At 40.1% G+C, this 23,771-nt stretch overlaps 1 protein-coding gene across 1 annotated transcript in view; it reads right to left on the bottom strand.

The window, feature by feature from the left end:
* The window catches only part of LOC136857292 (transcription factor Sox-14-like), an 82,861-nt gene extending 69,523 nt beyond the window's left edge, over positions 1-13,338 (bottom strand). The window contains exon 1 of the mRNA XM_067135833.2: positions 13,133-13,338. Within this exon, the coding sequence (XP_066991934.1) occupies positions 13,133-13,338 (206 nt within the window). The remainder of the gene's footprint in view (positions 1-13,132) is intronic.
* Between the last annotated feature and the right edge of the window lie 10,433 nt (positions 13,339-23,771).

The following is a 23,771-nucleotide window of genomic DNA, read 5'->3' as shown; positions in this document are numbered from 1 at the left end:
AATCAGGATTGTCTCCAGAAGAGATAGTCACGAATTTTAAACTTCTCAACACCTTGAGGGGAATGAAACACCCGTTCTTCGGGTAGAGGCGAGCACGTTTTTCTCCATCGAATAAACGATAGAATGTTGATGGCAGTGCATTAACTCCTACCAAGGCTTCAAATGGAACTTGTAAGAGAAGAGAAGAGAAGAGAAGAGAAGAGAAGAGAAGAGAAGAGAAGAGAAGAGAAGAGAAGAGAAGAGAAGAGAAGAGAAGAGGAAAAAGAGAGAAGAGAAAAGAGATGTTTTCTTATTTGGTTTACGTCGCACCGACACAGATAAGGTCTTATGGCGACGATGGTATAGGAAAGACCTATGAGTGGGAAGGAAGCGGCCGTGGCCTTAATTAAGGTACAGCCCCAGCATTTGCCTGGTGTGAAAATGGGAAACCACGGAAAACCGTCATCAGGGCTGCCGACAGTGGGGTTTGAACCCACTATCTCCCAGGTGCAAGCTGACAGCTGCGCGACCCGTAACCGCACAGCCACTTGCTCGGTGAAGTAAACTTACGATTACTTTCTGGTCATCAGGGGCTCGATAGCCCAGTGGCATTGTCAGTAGCGTCTTCCTCCGTAGTGTAACGGTTAGCGTTATTAAATACCGTTCTCGGAGACCGATACTGCCAGAAATTTGGGTAATTGGGAGTCTGTTCGGAAGGAGTTCAAGCACCTATACTTACAGTATAATTTACCTATACAGTATTACCTTTGTCACGATTTTTCTTTAGCAACGTAGGCTCGAACACCAATCTTTCGATTTTTCTCTTTCAGGTTCGTCTTCTGGTCTTCTATTCTATGTCTTTTCTGTTGTATTTAAGTGAAAATTCTCTATGTCATTGTTTATACTATATAAATGGGCACTATATAAGCCTTTTAGGGTTTTAGTTGAATTAGGCTTGTACAGTTTATTTTACTTACAGTACATCTTGTCCTTTGCGATTATTTGTAGGCCTGTATTTCCTATTTTAGACTGAAAATGAAAAATGAAAATCCACAGCCTGTTTCAAGTCATTCGACCGGGTCAGGGATAGAATGAATGATGCCCCATCTTGCGGCGAGGATAGGAATTGTGTAGGCTGCCGAAGCCTGTCGCACTCATCTGGAGCAATGATTAATGACTGACAGATGAAATGAAATGATATTGGAGAGTGTCGCTGGAATGAAATATGACAGGAAAAACTGGAGGACCTGGAGAAAAACCTGTCCCGCCTCCGCTTTGTCCAGCGCAAATCTCACATGGAATGATCGGGATTTGAACCACGGATCCCAGCGGTGAGGGGTCGGCGCGCTGCCACCTGAGCCACGGAGGCTCCTATTTTAGATCAATTGTTGTAAATATTGTAATAAGAGATTTATTACTAATATTGGAAATTCGGCACTATGTTGTTTATGATTCTTAATGAATGAATTAAATAAAACTCCATTATCTAGGTATCTGTCCGGCTCCACAGCTAAATGGTTAGCGTGCTGGCCTTTGGTCACAGGGGTCCCGGGTTCAATTCCCGGCAGGTTCGGGAATTTTAACCATCATTGGTTAATTTCACTGGCACTGGGGCTGGGTGTATGTGTCGTCTTCATCGTCATTTCATCCTCATCATGACGCGCAGGTCACCTACGGGTGTCAAATCGAAAGACCTGCACTTGGCGAGCCGAACATGTCCTCGGACACTCCCGGCACTAAAAGCCATATGCCATTTCATTTCATCTAGGTATCTGATAACTGGATGGTCGTGGAACCTACTGCACGTCGGCCGATTAGCATCTGCTCAAGTTTAACTGCCAGCCGCGGGGACGGGAGGGTTTACTGAACTGCTAGTTCGTTCTGTAGATCAGTGGTGAGTATCGGCCGCCACATCGCAAGATCGTGTGTACGCGCCCGCAGAGGTTGTCGGAGTTTTGAAAGGCGGTCCAATCGACATTCCTTATCGAATGATGTGCCATGTAAAATATCTCTGGTAACACATTTGCTGTTTACCAAACAAAACGTATAAAAGTTCAACCACAGATCTCCAAGAAGAGATCCGGCTCACTCTGCCATCTGCTACAGTAAACCAGAACGTCGAAACTGACGCGCTGACAGCATAAATTGCGCCAAATGAAAATGCTTGTACATGCCATGCGATTATTAATTTTTTTATTTTATTGTTTCAAAGATCCCATGAGCTAATACTCGTATTAGGTCAGTACATTACAGAGCTGACGCAGTTACAATATTATTTATAATACACATTCGTAAGGGTGTATTCTGCCCGGAGGCAGGTCCGAACCTCCGTAGAGGTGTGCCTGAGCCGGAGTTTACGTGCGGTAGTGTGGCCAGTTCCTTCCCGCTCCCCCATTCCTTTACGCCCCCCCCCCCCCCCACCAACAACGAGTGTCAACCCATCCAAATCTTGACCACGCCCATTGTTGCTTAACTTCAGAGATCTCACGGGATTCGGTGTTTCAACACGGCTACGGCCGTTGGTATAATACACATAGCTGATTAAAATATAATAATTTAAATCTAAAATAATTGTTTTAAATGATACAATTGTTGTTTAAAAGTTAAAATAAACAGAATCATATAACTAGAAATGAAATCTAATAATAAGTTCATTTAAAGGGACTAAATCCAAGAATATTACATTTTGTCCATAAATGTTTCTTAATATTTCTTTTGAACTTATTGAGATTCAGACAAGCTTTCATTGAGTCTTGAATGGAATTAAATGCTATTATAGCCCTATACAATACACCATTAGTTCAATACTTCACTATATTCATTCTAGGGACATGCAAGTTTCCAGATTGCCGTGTTGCAAGATCATGAGTAGATGAATTACTGATGAATTTGATTATCATTGTTATTATTATTATACCTACATACGTACGTCATCATTATAGACCGTTATGCCTTTCAACGTTCAGTCTACGAGCCTCTGTGAATTTACTAAACGTCGCCACAATCCCTTATTTGCAACTAGTGCTGTGGCCTCATTTAGTTCTATACCTCTTATAATTAAATCGTTAGAAACTGAGTCTAACCATCGTCGTCTTGGTCTCCCTCTACTTCTCTTGCCGCCCATAATAGAGTCCATTATTCTCCTAGTAACCTATCCTCCTCCATTCGCCTCACATGATCCCACTACCGAAACCGGTTTATGCGTACAGCTTCATCCATCGAGTTCATTCCTAAGTTAGGCTTTATCTCCTCATTCCAAGTACCCTCCTGCAATTGTTTTCCACTTGTTTGTACCAGCAATCATTCTCGCTACTTTCACGTCTGTTACTTCTAACTTATGAATAAGATATCCTAAGTCAACCCAAATTTCGCTCCCGTAAAGCAAAGTTGGTCTGAAAACAGACCGATGAAAAGATAGTTTCGTCTGGGAGCTGACTTCCTTCTTACAGAATACTGCTGATCGCAACTGCGAGCTCACTGCATTACCTTTACTGCACCTTGATTCAGTCTCTCTTACTATTTTACCATCCTGGGAGAACACACATCCCAAATACTTGAAATTATCTAGGCTACCTGTTCCAGTTTTGTGTCTCCAATCTGACATTCAATTCTGTTGAATTTCTTGTCTATTGACATCAATTTGGTTTTCGAAAGGCTAATTATCATACCATACTCATTGCACCTATTTTAAAGTTCCAAGATATTAGACCGCAGGCTTTCGGCACAATCTGCCATTAAGACCAAGTCGTCAGCATTGGCCAGACTGCTTACTACATTTCCACCTAACTGAATCCCTCCCTGCCATTTTATACCTTTTAGCAGATGATCCATGTAAACTACGAACAGCAAAGGTGAAAGATTACAACCTTATCTAACCCCTCTAAGTACCCTGAACCAAGAACTCATTCTACCATCAATTCTCACTGCAGCCCATTTGTCAACATACATGCCTTTGATTGGTTTTAATAATCTACCCTTAATCCCACAATCCCCCAGTATAGTGAACACCTTTTCCCTCGGTACCCTGTCGTATGCCTTTTCTAGATCTACGAAACATAAACACAACTGCCTATTCCTCTCGTAGCATTTTTCAATTACCTGGCGCATACTGAAAATCTGATCCTGACAGCCTCTCTGTGGTCTGAAACCACACTGGTTTTCATCCAACTTCCTCTCAACAACTGATCGTACCCTCCCTTCCAAGATGCCAGCGAATATTTTGCCTGGTATACTAATCAATGTGATATCTCGATAGTTGTTGCAATCCTTCCTATTCCCTTGCTTATAGATAGGTGCAATTACTGCTTTTGTCCAATCTGAAGGTACCTTACCAACACTCCATGCTAATGTTACTACTCTATGAAGCCATTTTATCCCTGCCTTCCCACTATACTTCACTATTTCAGGCCGAATTTCATCTATTCCTGCTACTTTATGACAGTGGAAATTATTTACCATCCTTTACACTTTCTCGAGCGCAATTTCACCAACATCATTTTCTTCCTCCCCATGAGCTCGGTTGTTCGTGACACCACCATGAAGATATCCTTTTACGTTGAGAAGATTTGAAAAATATTCTTTCCACCCGTCCAGTGATTCCCTGGGATCTATTATTATTATTATTATTATTATTATTATTATTATTCTTTACTGAGCTGCTACGTTTGGTGGAGTTTCATGCAACTCACAAGCACCCTTATGGTTGAACCAGACTATTTTAATGGAAATGAGTGAATGATCAATTAATATTCCCTAAGTATAGTGGTAATAATAGGCTACATCTGTCGTAAAACTAAAGGTATTATTATAATTATATCTAGGTGACATATATAGAAAAATCTTACGTGCGCACTGCAGAAAAATAGCGACACTGTAGTTTTATTTTAAATTTATATAAAACATTTTATACTAAAAATTACATTTGATGAAGAGTGTAATTCTCTGTGACAGGTAGAGCGGCCACTAGATTGCATTTGTGTTGTTACCAGGTCTGGCAGGGTATATAACGAGCGTGAACAGGGTCAGATGTTGAGTGATCACTGTGAGCCGGGCTGAGTGGCTCAGACGGTTGAGGCGCTGGCCTTCTGTCCCCATCTTAGCAGGTTCGATCCTGGCTCAGTCCGGTGGTATTTGAAGGTGCTCAAATAGTCAGCCATGTCACGCATGTAAAAGAACTTCTTACCGGCTCCATGGCTAAATGGTTAGCGTGCTGGCCTTTGGTTCAAGTGACCGTGGGTTCGATTCCCGGCCGTGTCGGGAAATTTAACCTTAATTGGTCACTTCTACTGGCTTGGGGATTTGGTGTGTGTATCGTCCTTAAATAGAAAATAAAAATAAGAAAGTAATGAGAGAAATATGAAACGACATCTGTACCTTATTAAAAAATAAAAGTAGTAAAAATTAAAAAAAAAAAACTGCGAAGGACACGGAGATGCCGCGATCTCGTGTGAGACAGCGTTATCAGCACCTGAGAGAGTTTGAAAGGGGCCTCATTGTGGGTCTCCATTTGGCCGGCCGGACAAATAGTGCAGTATCCAGGTTTGTGGGATATCCGGATGTGACAGTGGCCCGTTATTGGACTGCATGGGAACGTGAGGGCAGGCATACTCGTTGTCAAGGTTTCGGTCGACCACGTCCGACCATCACAATGGAGGATCGCCGTATTGTGCACCAAGCATATCGTAACCTCTTCACATCTGCGGTTCTATATTACCCCGAATTACCATCATCTGCGAGTATGGCGGCGTTCATGGGAGAGGTCCCATTCTTCCAGTGTTTTCGAGAGGCACAATGGTGTTATTTGACATCATATTGTGAGGAGCCACCAGGTATGACTTCAGGTCAGGACTGGTGGTGATTGAGGGAACTGTGACGCACAATGGTACGTCACGGGCATCCAGCGTCCATATGTGTTTCCTCTCATGCGACAGTATCGTGATGGTATTTTTCAACAGGACATACACGTCCAAAGACGGTACGTGTCTCTATGAAAGGTCCACGTGACACCGAGGTACTCCTCTGGCCAGCAAGATCCCCAGATCTGTCCCCGATAAAACATGTGTGGGACCAATTCGGACGTCAACGCCATCCCACTGCCAGTATCCAGGCTATCAAGGACCAGTTACCAGCAGATGTGGGCCAGATTGCCTCAAGAGAGGATACAACAGCTTTATGATACCATTCGCAACCGAATCAGTGCATGCATCTAGGCCAGAGGGGGTGAAACGTCATACTGATAAGTGGGTTCGTACTGCCAAGTTCTTTGAAAATTTGATTCGATTTTGTAATCACTCAAATAACATCACAAACCCTCTCAACACGTTAAGTTTTAATTCGTTTCCTTCTCCCATTCTGGGTGCTTCAAATTTTTTGTCAGGCAGTGTAAAACGTTGTATAGACTACTAAAAATGGCATTTAGATAAGAGCATATTGTACAGTATTTTCACACTCAACAAAACTATTTTATTTACACATAGCCTACAGTAGGCTGCGTTATGAATATATAAAATGAAATGAAATGGCGTATGGCTTTTAGTGCCGGGAGTGTCCGAGGACATGTTCGGCTCGCCAGGTGCAGGTCTTTTGATTTGACACCCGTAGATATCCTGCACGTCGTGATGAGGATCAAATGATGATGAAGACGACACATAAACCCAGCCATACATACACCGAACCAAGGGGACGAGACTTTTCATTTCAAAATTCCTATTTGCAATGGCTGGCATTCGAAACACAACCGCTTTGCTGAGAAGCCATTGACAACGCCAGGCGGCTATTACGGCCTTTTCCAGCGATGTGTGTGTGTGTGTGTGTGTGTGTGTGTGTGTCTTATTTTAAAGGATTATGACCGTATTCGCTCTATTTATTGTTTCCTCGGTCTAAGTTACAGGTGAAGTAAAGTAGATTACCTGGGGACAGCAGTTCACAGGAGAGTGAAATTGTTTCACCCCGTCCCCTTAAATCGAGCCTATTTGAAATGGCCATGCCATCCATGTAAACGTCATGTCCCATACGTTCCTATTTATAACCTAACGCCTGTATTTCTAATGCATCTACGATCCATTTTTAGAAATAGTTATCTGTAGTTGGCACCCCCGACAACTTTACAAGATTGAAGATTAAACATTTGAAGATTTCGTTATAGCTCTATGAATTAATGTATTTCATTAGATAACTTCAGAGTCAAATCAAACAGAAAGTTAATAATAATAATAATAATAATAATAATAATAATAATAATAATAATAATAATAATAATAATAATAATAATAATAATAATAATAAGAAGAAGAAGAAGAAGAAGAAGAAGAAGACAATTTTCATTAAGTCGCACCGACACAGATAGGTCTTATGGCGACGACGGTACAGGAAAGGGTTAGTAGCGGGAAGGAAGTGATCATGCCCTTAACTAAGGTAGAGCCCCACCTTTTGCATGATATGAATATGGGAAACCACAGAAAACCATCTTCAGGGCTGGCAACAGTGGGGGTTCGAACCCTCTACTTCCCGAATGCAAGCTTACAGCCACGAGACTCAAACCACGCAGCCACTCGCTCGGTAATAATAATAATAATAATAATAATAATAATAATAATAATAATAATAATAATAATAATAATAATGGGCCTAATGTTTGTTTTACGTCCCGCTAACTACTTTTACGGTTTTCGGAGACACCGAGGTGCCGGAATTTTGTCCATCAGAAGTTCATTTTTACGTGCCGGTAAATCTACCGACTCGAGGCTGATGTATTTGAGCACCTTGTATTAGTCCTACTACCGGACTGAGCCGGGATCGAACCCGCCAATCTGAACTCAGAATATTGTTGCTCTACGTGCTCAGCCACTCATCTCAGCTTCAGAGGAAAACAGTTGGTAGTTACAGACATTATGTTGGTAATACTGATTTCCTTTATTTGTGTTCACCACGGTGCCTTGTTAGTGTTACAGGTAGGCTATGAAGTTTTTTTGAAACACTACTTTCACGAACATAATGTTTATGTCTGTAAATTATTGTATGTACGTATTCCACCGATAATCGAAACTTGTTGATGAAGAGGAGATAATGCTACTAACTATAGCCTACTAACGTGGTTGATTTGTTTTAGATAGTTTGATATACACCTATCACCAACTGAGACCTGATTCTGGTTTTGTTATGGTGACCATTCTGGGAGTGACAGTTTCCTCGGTGTCAGACAACTATTATACTCTACAGAATATACCATGAAATTTTTAAATGTTTTTGTCTCTGAAAAGTTATCAGAAGTGCAGAAGCTTTAAAGGACGGACAGGTGACGAACAGGGGACGAACGGCCATGCGTTTATACGATTAGGTACTGAGATTATTTAAGTAGTCTTAAAAGCCTGTCTGTTCTTTCTTTCTTTCTTTCTTTCTTTCTTTCTTTCTTTCTTTCGCTTTACTGCAAGGGCCAAAATTCCGGCATCTTGGGATCTCCAGAACCGTGAAAGTAGTTAGTGGGACTTAAAACCAATACCAGCAGTTAGTGGGACGATTATTATTTATTTATTTATTTATTTATTTATTTATTTATTTATTTATTTATTTATTTATTTATTTATTTATTTATTACTGAGTGACTTGACCTTACAGTGTACATTGCATAGCTCTTAAGCTTACATTCTGGAGATGGTGGGTTTAAATTCCACCGTAGGTAGCCCTGAAGTTGGCCATTTTCACCTTACGAAAGATTTTGGAGTAATGCCACAACTGAGTTAATGAGAAGCCTACCAAAGGAGATATTCTTTTCCCCCTCTCTCTTAGATGAGACAATCTGAAGACAATATTTTTTTATCCACCCGAAGAATTTTCGTACCAAGTAATTTCTAAGACGTAAATGATATAGCCGACTAAATTTAATTTCTCTTATACTTACGTCTCTTCGTGTTTCACACCATTATGGCAGAGGAAAATCCCAGCTTCCTTCCCTCATAACAAGAGGAGTCCAAATCGTGAAAGATTAATCATGAATTCATAAGTGACTCAAACGTATTCGACATGCTAGCACATGGTGGGAAAAATAAAAATTGGAGACATGTTTGGTTAGCTTATGAGTTTCAGAGAAAGCGATAGGTTATGCTTCGTGACAGCTAGCGAAATTGACACTCGCCTAGACTAAAGCATAATATTAATAGGCCTATATATTGGGTCTCCTTTAAGGGTCATAACACGTTAGGTAGAAAAGTACACGTGTTTAATAGAATTAAGAGAATTTAACAATTTAGGAAATAATAATAATAATAATAATAATAATAATAATAATAATAATAATAATAATAATAATAATAATAATAATAATAATCGAGTGATTTGGCCGTGTGTTTAGGGCCGCGCAGCTATGAGCTTGCATTCGGGCAATCGTGAGTTCGAATCCCACTGACAGCAGCTTTGAAGATGGTTTTCCGTGTTATCCCATTTTCACACCAGGCAAATGCTGGCTGGGTCTATAACCATAATTAAGGTCACGGCCTTTTCCTTCCTACTGCTAGCCCATTCCTACCCCATCGTCGCTATAAGACCTATCTGTATCGGTGCGACGTGGACTAAAGCAAATTGCAAAATAATAATAATAATAATAATAATAATAATAATAATAATAATAATAATAATAATAATAATAATAATAATAATAACCTGAAACGTCCTTCATATCAATTCAGATTGCGGCCTATTCGGCCTATTCACGGGAGAATATTTGCCCACCAAAGAATTTCAAAGATAATCTACTGCTGGAGTACAGTAAGTTAGATGTTTAGGAAAGAGATGTGCCAAGCCTTATTTATAACAGAATAACTTACACTCAGTAGGCCTGCTAATTATTTCTGGGAGTCTGAATTATTATCTGATAACTATTTTGAGGTTTATGAAGTGAATAGACTGAGGAATATTGAACGTAACTGAGGCCGAAGTTTCTAAAAAAAAGAAGAGGGAGAAGAAGAACAAAATGTTTACAATTTTATTTTACAAGTTATTTTACGTTGCACCGACGCAAATAGGTCTTATGGCGACGATAGGAAAAGGAAAGGGCTAGGACTGGGAAGGACGCGGTCATGACCTTAATAAGATGCCTGGTGTGAGAATGGGAAACCACGGAAATCCATCTTCAGGGCTGCCGACAACGGGGTTCGATCCAACTATCTCCCAAATGCTGGATACTGAAGAAGAACACGAGAGAAATGTTTGGTTAGCTTCTGGCTTTCAGAGAAAGCGAAATACTTCGTGACAGATAGCAAAATTGACACTCACCTATAACTTAGCGTAATAATAAATTAGGGCTACTTCATTCGCAGCATTTTCTGCTTCTACCTACCTTTGCAAAGCAGCCCTCTCTCAAATGAAAATAATTAGGTCGAAATTGGCTATAGTCTAGATCATGTTTGACCGATGAACATGTAGGCTAAGGTTCTGCTTTCATTTTTGTTTAACTAACTGCAAACCAGCGTTCTCTCAACATCAGAAGAAATACAATTCCAAGCTTTAATGTCAAAGTAAATTCTATATCTCTGCACAGATCTCTGCACATGGTTATGTGGGTACTTAACCAATCCAAAGAAAAGCAGCTCGATTTGTTCTGGGCTATTTCCGACAAAATACTAGCGTTACGAAAATGTTCCAAAGTTTGGGCTGGGAAGACTTGGGAGTAAGGAGACGAGCTGCTCGACTAAGTGGTAGGTTCCGAGCTGTCAGTGGAAAGCTGGCGTGGGATAACATTAGTAGACAAGAAAGATTGAGTGGTATTTTTAAGAGTAGAAGGATCACAGTATAACGATAAAGTTGGAATTTCAGAGTATAAATTGGGGCAAATAGGCCTACTCGTTAATAGGAAGAGGAGTTACGGATTGGAAAAATTTACCAAGCGAGATGTTCAATAAATTTCTCTGCAATTATTTGAAAGAGTAGGTAAAGAACAGATAGGGAATCTGTCACCTGGGCGACTGACTTAAATGCAGATCAGTGGTGACTGACTGATTGATAACTGAGTAGTATATTACAAGATGAAATACTCGCAACGGTAAATATATAAGAAGTAAGCATTTCTGCTTTTTAAAATTCGTTAATGACAAATAAATTATCTTAACTCCTTATTATAGACTACGCATGCGTACGTTCATAGCATAACATTGGCTTTCTTTTAAAACCTCGTACGTCACGATGCTCTTCCTACCCATTATATTCCTTAAGACTGGTCACGCCTCCCAGCCACATATTTCTACGCAGTCCATCAGAGTAATTTTTGTTGTGTTCATTTTCCTATGCCGTTATGCAAAGGAGAATGGAACTTCCCATACCGTAGTGTAGGATAGTTGTTTGCATGGCGAATTACGCACTCCTACAGTATAGGCTAATGTTTTTAAGGTTCATTTTTCTTTACACATTATCATAGGAAAATGAACGCAACGAAGATTATTCTGATGGACTAGACCCTACATATAAATATGTGGCTGGGAGGCGTGACCAATCTTAAGGCATGTAATGGTTAGGAAGAGCATTGTGACATATGAGGATTTAAAAGAAAGGCATCGATAAGTTATGCATGAGTATTTGGGATGAAATTATTACTACGGTATTACTGAACGAACTATGGTAAACCGGGAATGATTTTCACTGTATGTTACAGACCACACAATGAAGAGGTTTGTCCACTTTTATTTCAGCCTAATATAGACTATCCCTTCCTCAGACAATAACCTATCTCACTAAACAAGTCGACTGAAGACGGGTCTCTCAAATATTAAAGTGCTGGGAAAAAACAAGAGAGTAAAGAGGAGAATAAGAAGAAACCTGTGAGAGGGGAACTAAACATTTCCTTAAATTAATGATTTCGGCTGGTTTGATACGAGAAGAATCGGGCGAGATGTCCGTGCGGTTAGGGGCGTGCAGCTGTGAGCTTGCATCCGGGAGATAGTGGGTTCGAACCCCACTGTAACCTGTCCTGAAGATGGTTTTCAGTGGTTTCCCATTTCCACACCAGGCAAATGCTGGGGCTGTAGCTTAATTAAGGCCACGACCGCTTCCTTCCCACTCCTAGGCTTTTCCTATCCCATCGGCGACATACTGTAAGACCTATCGGTGCCGGTGCGACGTAAAGCCAATTGTTATGATACGAAAAGAATGGATAAGAAGTTGCTTTCTCTATATGAAATTATTTCATGTTTTAGCCGTGTATTCTGGCAAATATTTCACGTGGGGAGTGAGGAAATATTGAGTGGTTTGTTAAAGCGCTACGGCGAAATTAGGATTGTTTCACATCTACCGCTAATTTCAATTTTAATGGCTTTATTCCTAGCCATGAACTCAACCAATTAAAAATACACGCACAGAAATGTATACACCACAATAACCCATGTAATGGATGAATTTCTCATACAGCAATAAGTTACGTGAAACTAATAGCCACGAAGTCCTTGGTACCTAATATGAAAAGCCAACGAACTTCATTTTTAGAGAAAGACCATCTACGTAGCAGTCGTCAGTATTACACAGTAGTTTTCCAGCATCCAACTGCGGTTGACATAATCTATGTGAAATTAGGCCCTGAAAGCCTATTAAGGGTAGAGGAGACATTTGTTCTGGTGGGTCTGCACTGTGAGACCTTATTTGGCCAGCTGTCTCTGTAGCTTTCTAGTTCCGTCACTCCGTGACTTTCATAAAGCCATTAACTACAAACTACTGCTCCCTTCTGTTAATTAGACGTAGGGAGTTAAACCGCTGTATTCCTATACTGTACCGCACTACACTTCCCTGCTATAAGAAAAAGCACTCTACCACTTTGAAGAGGACTATTGCTTCTGGATGGGTCGTTGTGGACCGACTGAGGTCCTTCAAGACGGGTGTTGTCAATCACCCAAGCAGCACGGTAGGTCAGCAGTTCGCTTACTGAGCTCATGATAGTGGGATCAAATCCTTGCTCAGGCTATTGGCATTTAGAAATGCTCAAATAGGAATGATCAGTGCCAGTAGATGCCCCTACTGGCAAGTTTTTGAACCTGTTTCGAGTGCAAAATTCTGGATCTGAAGCGTCTGTTAGGATTGATTGTAGTTGAAGGATTACTAGCCACACAATATTAGATAAACTAAACGCTAACACATACCGCCCATTAATCCCATCTATAAGGACAATAAAGACACTCACCTGAGTCTTTTGGCTTCGTCAATGAACGGCCTCTTCTCCATTTCACTAAGCAGCTTCCACTCTGCACCCAGCCGCTTGGAGATCTCCGAGTTGTGCATCTTGGGGTTCTCTTGAGCCATCTTGCGACGTTGGCCACGTGACCAGACCATGAAGGCATTCATGGGCCGCTTGATGTGCTCCTGATGAAGGCCCTTGCTAGCGCTCATGGTGTCAAGCTATGTCTTCATGGCCACACGTCTTACCACCAACTGACTGCCCCAACACCTGCCAATGGCGCGCTGGCCCAAGCTCCGCCTACCACGACCAATCGATGTGCAGAGCGTGCCGCCATTGGCTGGTGGGTCATACCGCCATGGCAGAGGAGAGATCTAGCCGGAGGCAACAGGTGGCACAACACTTGCCCAGCTATGTGCCACAAGAAACAAACAATGAAACAATTCACTACGAATCCTCGCTTACCAAAATGAATGACAATGGTCTTGCTGCTAATAACTTAATAAATAGAGTACTCAATGTTATTCGTATTCATCCACGTCGTACGGACAAGTTCAAGGGTAGCCTACACGTGAAGTGCAAATTGTCAGATGTGACACATTGTTCTCAGAGCATCGCCTGAACGCGTCTTGCAAGTGTGTGTACAGTACGGTGCTTTCATTCATACCTTGATGTCATGATTTATAACGTCATTCTTCTTCTTCCTCCTACGATTATTATTATTATTATTATTGATTCCTTGTGCCCAACTGTGGAGCGCGTTCAAACTTATTTTGCACAATGTTTCTTCTTCTTCTCTTCCCAATATCTCTTCATTTTTTCACTGTGTTCCTTTCTGCGTGTTTCTGTCCAGCCTGTATTTTTTCTTGTTGGTTTCTCTACAAATTTATGTTTGTTTACTAAGCTTCTAAATTTCATTCTATCTTGAATGGTTTCGTCCTCAATACCCATTTCTTGTAGATCTTCATGAATTTCTGCTAACCAATTGTTGCGGATTTTCAGGGTTAGAGCTAGATTTAGAATTTTCTTTGTCAGCCTGTTGTTATCCATTCTGTGTAGGTGTCCGTAGAATTTTAGTCGTCTCGTTCTGATGGTATCTGATTTTTTCTGTGAACTGAAAAATTTCGTGTGGTTTCTTTTCCATCCACATTCCATTTTCGAACTTTGGTCCTAGGATTTTTCTGAGAATTTTCCTCTCTTGTTTCTCAATACTTTTCATTTGTGACCTGCCGCCAATGATCAGTGTTTCAGATGCATAAAGTGCCTCTGGTTTGATGACTGTATTGTAGTGTCGTAATTTTGCATTTTTTAAAATATAGGCCCTACATCTTTTGTTGTATCTGTTCCATGTGATTTTGTAAGCCCTTTGCAGTTTAGTAGTTCTTTCTTTGTTAGTTAGCTTCCTGATTCAACCCTGATGGCTGAATAATTTCACCTAGATACTTGAATTTGTCTACTTGGGAAATTTTTCCACATTTGGTGATTAATGGTTGATTGTCGAATCTTGATTTATTTCCTTCCATAAACTGTGTCTTTTCAAATGAAATTTGAAGTCCGGTTTTTTCGGCTATTTCATGCTATTATTACTAGACTATTATTATTATTATTATTATTATTATTATTATTATTATTATTATTATTATTATTATTATTATTATTATTCATTTCAATGAGCCAATTGTGGTAAGGTTCCCTAAATCGTACCGCTTAACACAATTAAATTTTTCATTGTTGTAAATTAAACTTTAACGCACGAAAGTTATTTTTTCAGGAAACTAGATATCGTTGGCATACCTAAGAAAACCTCGTATCTCAAAATGCTCTTCCTAGCCATTATTTCCCGTAAGTCTGGTCACGCCTCCTAGCCATTCGTCGCTTCACCGGTAAAAGGTTGTAATCCACAAAGCTCTTCCTATCGATTATTCTCCTTAAGACTGGTCACGCCTCCCAGCCACGTATGGATATGCAGCCCATCAGAACAATGTCCGTTGTAGATGAACTCAACAAAATTTGTTGTGATGGACTGCATAACCATATGTGGCTGGGAGGCGTGACCAGTCTTCAGGAGAATAATCGATAGGAAGAGCTTTGTGGATTACAACCTTTTACCGGTGAAGCGACGATTATGGAGCATCATCATACTTTCCTGAAATGGTAGGCGCATCTGCATCTGCATTCGGATATTGGTCGCTGGGTTCCCCGTCTTGCTCGTAGTGAAATGTTTGTCAATGGCTTAGGAATTGGTGAAATAGCTTCCATTGGAACTTGGGCCGTTGACATTGCCTTAGGTTCACGAAACGATGAGTTTTTAAGGCGTGCTTCAAAACCGTAAAAACACTTTTTCCCGGCCATTTCTGTATTTCGGTTATTCCGTTCGCCTGTTTGAAATGCTCACTTAATAAAATCAGTAATTGTGCGACCAAAAAAGGTGCTCCTCTAATTTAAAAATGTGATTAATGAGTTGTTCTTCAACTTCAGGAGGAAGGATAGTTGTATGACCTAATATTGTAACAGCTTCATTAGCTCTAACATTCTTGCCATCAAGTGTTTTCGGAGCTGGCTTTGGGATGTAATGTCGACCGCATACAGTAAATTCTATGTCCCCATTCCTGTAAGTTGCAAGGCTCATATCCATGTCAGTTTAGGGGCCGATGACCTAGCTGTTAGGCCCCTTTAAACAACAAACATCATCATCATCCACGTCAGGACAAACTCCATATTTCTGTTTTGCCATTGTGTATCATAGGCTACAACGAACACATATGTAGGCCTAATAGGAAAATCAGGAAAACAACATGTTGTTATTTATCTATATATATATAAAATAACTTGTCCTGACTGACTGACTGATTCATCATCGCCGAGCCAAAACTACTGGACGTAACGAAATGAAATTTTGGGGATATGTTCATATGAAGATGTAGGTGCTCGCTAAGAGAGGATTATTGGTTATTCCTTCGCTAAGGGGGTGAAAAGAGGGGTGAAATTTTAAAATGAGTGTGTCTATATCTCGAAAGTTTAAAAGTTTACAGATGTAAAAATTGGTATTTAGAATCTTCTTTAAAAATAAGGAAACACGTATTTTTTTGTTTTCAGATAATCCTAATAGGAGGGGTGAAAAGGGTTGAAAATGGGAAAAATGGGTTGAATGCCCTTAATCAGTATACCAGTACTTATATCTCAGAAACTAAAGATATTACAGACCTGAAAATTGGTACTTTTGATCTCTTTTAAAAATAAAGAAACACGTATTTTTTTGTTTTTGGATAATCCAATTAATGGGAGGGTGAAAAGGGGGTGAATTTTTAAAATGAGTGAATCTATATCTCCAAACTTTTAAAGTTTGAAGATGTAAAAATTGGTATTTAGAATCTTCATTAAACATAAAGAAACACGTATTTTTTTGTTTTCGGAAAATCGCAATAGGAGGGGTGAAAAGGGGTGAAAAAAGGTTGAATGCCTTTGATGAGGCTACATATATTTCAGAAACTGAAGATATTACAGACCTGAAAATTGGTGTTTGGGATCTCCTTTAAAAATAAAGAAACACGTATTTTTTGTTTTTGGAAAATCCAATTAATGGGGGGTGCAAAGGGGGTGATTTTTTAAAATGAGTGTATCTTTATCTCAAAACTGTTACAGTTTATAGATGTAAAAATTGGTATTTAGAATCTCCTTTAAAAATAAAGAAACACGTATTCTTTTGTTTTCGGAAAATCCCAATAGGAAGGGTGTAAAAGGGTGAATAATGGGTTGAATGCCTTTAATGAGGCTACTTATATTTCAGAACCTGAAGATATTACAGACCTGAAAATTGGTATTTGGGATCTACTTTAAATGTAAAGAAACACGTATTTTTTCGTTTTTGGAAAATCCAAATATTGAGGGGTGAAAAGGGGGGTGAATTTTTTAAAATGAATGTGTCTACATCTTAAAACTTTAAAATTTACAGATGTAAAAATTGGTAGTTAGAATCTCCTCTAAAAATAAAGGAACACGTATTTTTTTGTTTCCTGTAAATCCCAATAGGAGGGGTGTAAAAGGGTAAAAAATTGGTTGAATGCCTTTAATGAGGATACATATATCTCAGAAACGGAAGATATTACAGAACTGAAAATTTGTATATGGGATCTCCTTTAAAAATAAAGAAACACGTATTTTTTTAGTTTTTGGAAAATCTTATTAATGGCGGTTAAACAGAAGTGACAAATTGGGGTGAATTTTTTGAAAGATTATCTTGGAAACGTAAAGTGTTACAGACGTAAAAAGTGGGTGTTTGGAATCTCCTGCAAATGTAAAGAAACATAGGTGATTTGTTTTTGGAAACTCCACTTAAGGGGAACCCAAAAGGTGTGAAATTTTAAAATGAGAATTTTTACAGTAGGCCTATATCTAAAAAAAAAACTTAACATGTTACAGAAGTGAAAACTGGCATTTTTATCTCTATTAAACATAAAGAAACGTGTATTTTTAATTTTCGGAAATACCACTTGGGTGGATGGGGGGGGGGTGAAAGTGACTGAAAATGGTGTTGAATTCTTTTAATTAGGCTACTGATATCTTAAAAATGAAGATGTTACAGACGTGAAATTTGATATTTGCAATCTGCTTTAAAAATAAAGAAACACGTATTCTCGGAAAATCCAATGAAGCGGGGGGAGGGATGTGAAAGAATTGAAAAATTAATTGACTTTAATTGTATGAGAATATATACATCTAATAAAAACTAAAGTTGTTACAGACGTGAAAATTCGTATTTGGATCTCCTTTAAAAACAAAGAAAAACGCGTTTTGGGGGGGGGGGGGAATCTTGGGGGGCGGGAGTGTAAAGGAGTTGAATTCCTTTCATGAGGACACATAAATCTAAAAGTGAAGAAGTTAGAGCCGTGATAATTGGTATTTAGAAGATCCTCCACTATTAAAGAAACAAGTATTTTTTGCGGGAAGATTCACTTAGGGGGGGAGGGGGAGTAGTTTGAAATTAAGTGACAAAAGTAAATTATATTTATGGGGATACTTATATCTCAAAACTGAAGGTAATAGACGTGAACATTGGTGTTTGAAATCTTCTTTAAACATAAAAAACAAGCCTTCTTTTAATTTTTTTTTGGGCGGGGGGTGCCGGTAAATAAACTTAACGGCGGTGGGGTGTAGAAGGAGGTGAGACCAATTGATTTTACTGTTCTTAATGTACTTATAAGGATCCTCCGTTGCTCAGGCGGCAGCGCGCCGGCCTCTCACAGCTGGGTTCCGTGGTTCAAATCCCGGTCACTCCATGTGACATTCGTGCTGGACAAAACGGAGGCGGGACAGGTTTTTCTCCGGATACTCCGGTTTTCCCTGTCATCATTCATCCCAGCAACACATAATAGTAATAATAATAAGAAGAATAAGAATAAGAATATCATTAATAATAATAATAATAATAATAATAATAATAATAATAATAATAATAATAATGTTCCGGACCGTCGTCAAATATGCGGACCGCGCTGGAAACGGCTCCTGGACGGGTAATGACTAAGAATGCAGTCCGGCCGCGGGTTCAGTGCCGCCAAGGCACCCAATATGACACCACGCCGGATCTCCTGAAGGATTTTATCCAGATTAAAAATGATTATAGGAAAATACGGTATGGCAAAGATTTACGGACCCAACTGACCGGGAAGAATACCTGAGCCTAGCCTGGGAAGTACGAAATCGATTGCTGGAAAGGAAGATTGAAAAATGGGAGGAAACGTGCCGTAATCTAATAGAAAACGAGTCAGATCGGGAATTTTGGTGGATTCTCGCTGAAAACGTGTCAGATCGCGAATTTCGGCGGATTATATATCTAAAACAATAAGCATTCAATTATAAATTTCAGTATAATACCGTAGCGAAGCACGGGTACCTTGCTAGTTTACTTATATGTTAGCTAATGGCAAACCTGGAGCCTGACACAATGTGGGTCTATAAATCCACCACTACGATTTAGGACACCACGCGGTGGTACGATGTATGCAACAGCACCAGATGGACACATACATTAGAAACCTAACCTCTATTTAGTATTCCTCTAAGAATAAACTATTGAATACTTGCAGAATATGTCATTTTATAATATTAAACGCTTATGAGCGAGTAAAACTTCACTTTTGGCTTCGTATAGACTTACGAATAATGTTTAAAAACTACTTCCAGAGGTAGTAAACCAATAAAATTTCGATGAAGAAAATGGCGTATGGCTTTTAGTGCCGGGAGTGTCCAAGGACATGTTCGGCTCACCAGGTGCAGGTCTTTTGATTTGACTCCCGTAGGCGACCTACACGTCGTGATGAGGATGAAATTATGGTGAAGACGACACGTAGGCTATACCCAGTCCCCGTGCCAGCGAAATTAACCAATGATGGTTAAAATTCCCGATCCTGCCGGGAATCGAACCCGGGACCCCTGTGACCAAAGGCCAGCACGCTAACCATTTAGCCATGGAGTAGGACAAAACTTCCATAATAAGGCACTACGTGCGCCCACCACATTGTTGTTCTTCCGGAATGGCCCAAATATCAACTGGCTCACTTATTAGCCGCCAGAGCTCAATGCTATCCACACTTGGTGAAAATACAGTGGTGGTACGATTTAGGAGATGATGCGAAATAGGAAACCTTCCCCTACGGACTACGAATGTTTATCATAATGATTTGTCCATAATTATTTTATTCTTTGGCTTTGTTGTTGTGGTAACTTCTTCTGATCTTCCATCTCAGTCCTTTATAGAACTCGATTTATGGGTTTTCTTGTATCCAGTCATTTTCGTGAAATTTTTCCTGTAATAATAATAATAATAATAATAATAATAATAATAATAATAATTGTTACCGGGGTTTGGTGGTTCGCAGAGAGGTGAAAGAAGGTGCTGGGGTGAATGGGTCTATTTACAATATCAAAATTAATTTAAAACTTGAACTGGTTATATTTCTTCAAAACAACAAACTTAACAAATTTTCACTAGGTGACAATAACAATGATATCTCAGGTACAATGCCAAACAAGGGTGGTACACCCCAGAATGGGGAATTTAACAATTTTGGGCTTCAAGCCCTCAATTTACAATATCTGAGCAACGAGCTCAAGTTTACGAAATTTACAAATGAGGAATAATTTAGGCAAGGGCATAAATCCCCTAATTCAAGAGCACTTGCTCCCAAAATTACAATATCTAGCCTTCCAGAGGCACCGTTCACTATTACAAAACCTTGAAAAGAGCTCACATGCTCTCGATTTCTTACAGCCTACTCATGGCAACATCACATCACAATCTTACACACTCTGGCCTCATAAGGCACGAATAACAAATGGGCATAGTGTTACACAGAGGTATCTAGTACCCAACCTACTGAACCTTTGCGAAAAAAGAACAGGTTAAATAAATGGCCCGAACACAACCTCAATGGAGGCGTACACTGCGCTCCAAGATAATGAAATATTTAAAACCTACAGGGCTCTCGGCCGATGAAACTGGGGCTAATCCCAACCTACTGAGGTGGCTCGCATGGAAATAACTTTAATATATTACAGGAAAGAAAAGTTGCGAAATCGTAGTCACCTCAAACCAAGATGAAGGGGAGCTCGAGAGTGTAACGCACTCTCTATCCCCGATTTACAGTTAAAGACTTTATAAAATTTTACATGAAAAGGAAGAAGTTTTCATTAAAATGGTTACATAGTTAGAAATGCGGACCTTCCCCTTGGATAAGTATGCGGAAACAGCAAGAAAGATTGAATTTACGTGGCCATTACCTAGTAGATGTTCTGCCGGCCGAGGAAAGAGGTGCCCCGCCTCCTGCCTTAACACACACACTCAGAAAGACGACGATCAATAGGCAAGGAAACTCGAAAAGCCGCATCTTATATACCCTCAGGGAAGGTTCGGGAGGATTCTGGGCTAATGCGTACTCGCCCTCTCATTTTTATTGGTTGAAACTCAAAGTTACACTCAAAACCGAACAAGAAGCCTGTGAAATGCTGAAAATTAATTACAGAAAATGTTTATTGGCCAGATTCAAAACTGGCGGAATGAAGCAGAAGTGTTGCAAACCTAGAATTACATTAAAAAAGAAATGAAAGTTGAGAAAACTTATAAACACAAAATTTCTTTTAATAACACTTTCTTTACCTTGTACCAGAGTGCATGACTAGAGTTTTTGGTAGTGAAATCTGTGAAGAAACGTCCAAACTTCTTGATGTAAATGAACACACAGCAAATAAAACCAGTCAGTTTAGACAAGTTCGGAAAGACACAATTACTTAATATTTCAGTAGTGACATCTTCTGATTAAAGTCTCAACTTTATGTGGTAGCAATTTCACATTTTGATCGGTAGAGGAGTTCATTAAGGCGTTTATTTTGAATGTGCGGAGTTGAGGTGTAAGATACCTCCCGGTACAATAATAATAATGGCGTATGACCTCCAGAGAGTCCTCGTACAGGCCTTTTTAGTTGAAGACCATGGGTCAACTTCGCTTTTGTAAGGATGGGGTCCTAACTAGGATGAAAACTAATGTTATAGACTGATCAAATGCCCAGTCTCCGAAGTAGAGGAAATAACCGTTAGAGATTACAATTTCCGACTCAGCGGGATATCGAACACGGGACCGTTTGAGCCAAAGGACAACATGGTAGTCTAACTAGTTATCCACTTTCCAGTCATGTATTTGTGTTACAGGGATGTTGAAAGTTTCAAGTTCTGGTTTGACCTAACTTAGGCCTATTGGATTGAACCAAACCAATACTGTGTACTTTCATGAGTTGGCCCTGTGGATTGTGCAGGTTGTTCTTGATTTTCCATCCTTTCGTAATGTCCATAAAAACTGAGGCTCATTTTATACCGGTGTCCATTAAAGATTCTTGTTTACGGTACGCTTGTAGTTCCCCTCTGCGTCTGTGGTAGGCTATCCTTCTCCGCTTATAATCATTGGCCCTAGTAGACTTTCTCTTTCTCAGGAGGGTTTCTTTCCATGACCTCTAGTTTCTGTAACAGTTTAGCTTCATTGATGCTTAGAGTTCCTGCCACGTTAAGACATAGGGGGTTTATATAGGCCTACCATGAAAAATCCACAGCCTGTTCCCAGTCACTCGACCGGGTCAGGAATGGAATGCATGATGCCCTAACCTACCGGCGAGGATAGGAATTGCGCCGGCTGCTGAAGCCTATTGCACTCTCTGGGGCAATGATTAATGACTGACAGATGAAATAAAATTATATTGGAGAGTGTTGCTGGCATGAAAACAAATATGACAGGGAAAACCGAGGAATACCCGGAGAAAACCGCGTCCTGCCTCCGCTTTATCCAGCACAAATTTCACATGGAGTGACCGGGATATGATCCACAGAACCCAGCGGCGAGAGGCCAGCGCACTGCCGTCTGAGCCACAGAGGCTTCGGTTTATACACCATACTGTGGTATATTGTCTCTGTTTTTCATTGATTGATAGGCCTATGTTACCACCCGATATAGCCTTTGCCAGGATTCGATCCTGTGATCTCAGCAACGTAACGTAACAGTAATTGCGCTATGGTGATTAAAATAGACATTGGTTGGGTGGTTAAAAAGTAAGGTGTCAGCTACAAGTACAAGTGATACCACACAATTTTTTTTAGAAATGAAATGAAAAATATAGGCTATTAAATAAATCTATTATTGCAACTGTCTAAAATTCACTGCTGTTCCTTGCAATGATGTTAATTCTTAAGTCGGGTTGAGTGGCTCAGACGGTTGAGGCGCTGGCCTTCTGACCCCAACTTGGCAGGTTCAGTCTTGGCTCAGTCCGATGGTATTTGAAAGTAAGTTATGTCCGCTTCGTGTCGGTAGATTTACTGGCATGTAAAAAGGACTCCTGCAGGACTAAATTACGGCACCTTGGCGTATCCGAAAACCATACAAGTAGTTAGTGGGACGTAAAGCCAATAAAATTAGCCTATTATTAGTAATTCTGAATAGAATGAATTTCATTGACATGGTACGTCATTATCACAACATGTTACCGCACACAGTGGTGGGAGATACCGTGCATTATGGAGAATAGAGTTTAAAATTCAAACAGACGACGTTTACACCATTAGGCATAATGTTTCTTAAAAACACTTAGGACCTGATGCTATGATAATAAATTGAAATAACGTCGAACAAGGATTAATAAACAATAAGTAGCCTATTGCCCTATCGTACTGGGTCCACTGCTCTTGCGGGACTGGTTGACATGACAGTTGTCACAGTAATGAAAGGTAGGCCTAATTATTTATTATATTCATAGTGTCCGGTTCCGTCGCAAACGAGTTGGCTTTTTCTCCAAGGGGTCCCGGGTTCGATTCCGGCCAGGTCGGGGATTTTTATATTCATTTGTTATTTTACTTTCTCTGGCTCGGGGACTGAGTGCTTATGCCATCTTCACATTAGGGATGGGCGGAGTGACACTGCTGACTGTTTCGAATCATTGGATACGGCACAGCGAATTGCTTCGAAGGAGTGTGTTGACACACGACGCACTTTCGTCTCGGACTGCAAGAGAAACAGTGTTCCGTACACAATACTTTGACAATGTTTCTACCGGACAAGTTGGCCGTGTGATTAGGGACGCGCATCTGTGAGCTTGCACCCGGGAGATA

Source organism: Anabrus simplex, chromosome 1 (genome assembly GCF_040414725.1).
Source record: "Anabrus simplex isolate iqAnaSimp1 chromosome 1, ASM4041472v1, whole genome shotgun sequence".
NCBI lineage: Eukaryota > Metazoa > Arthropoda > Insecta > Orthoptera > Tettigoniidae > Anabrus > Anabrus simplex.
This window is presented reverse-complemented; position numbering and strand designations above follow the sequence as displayed.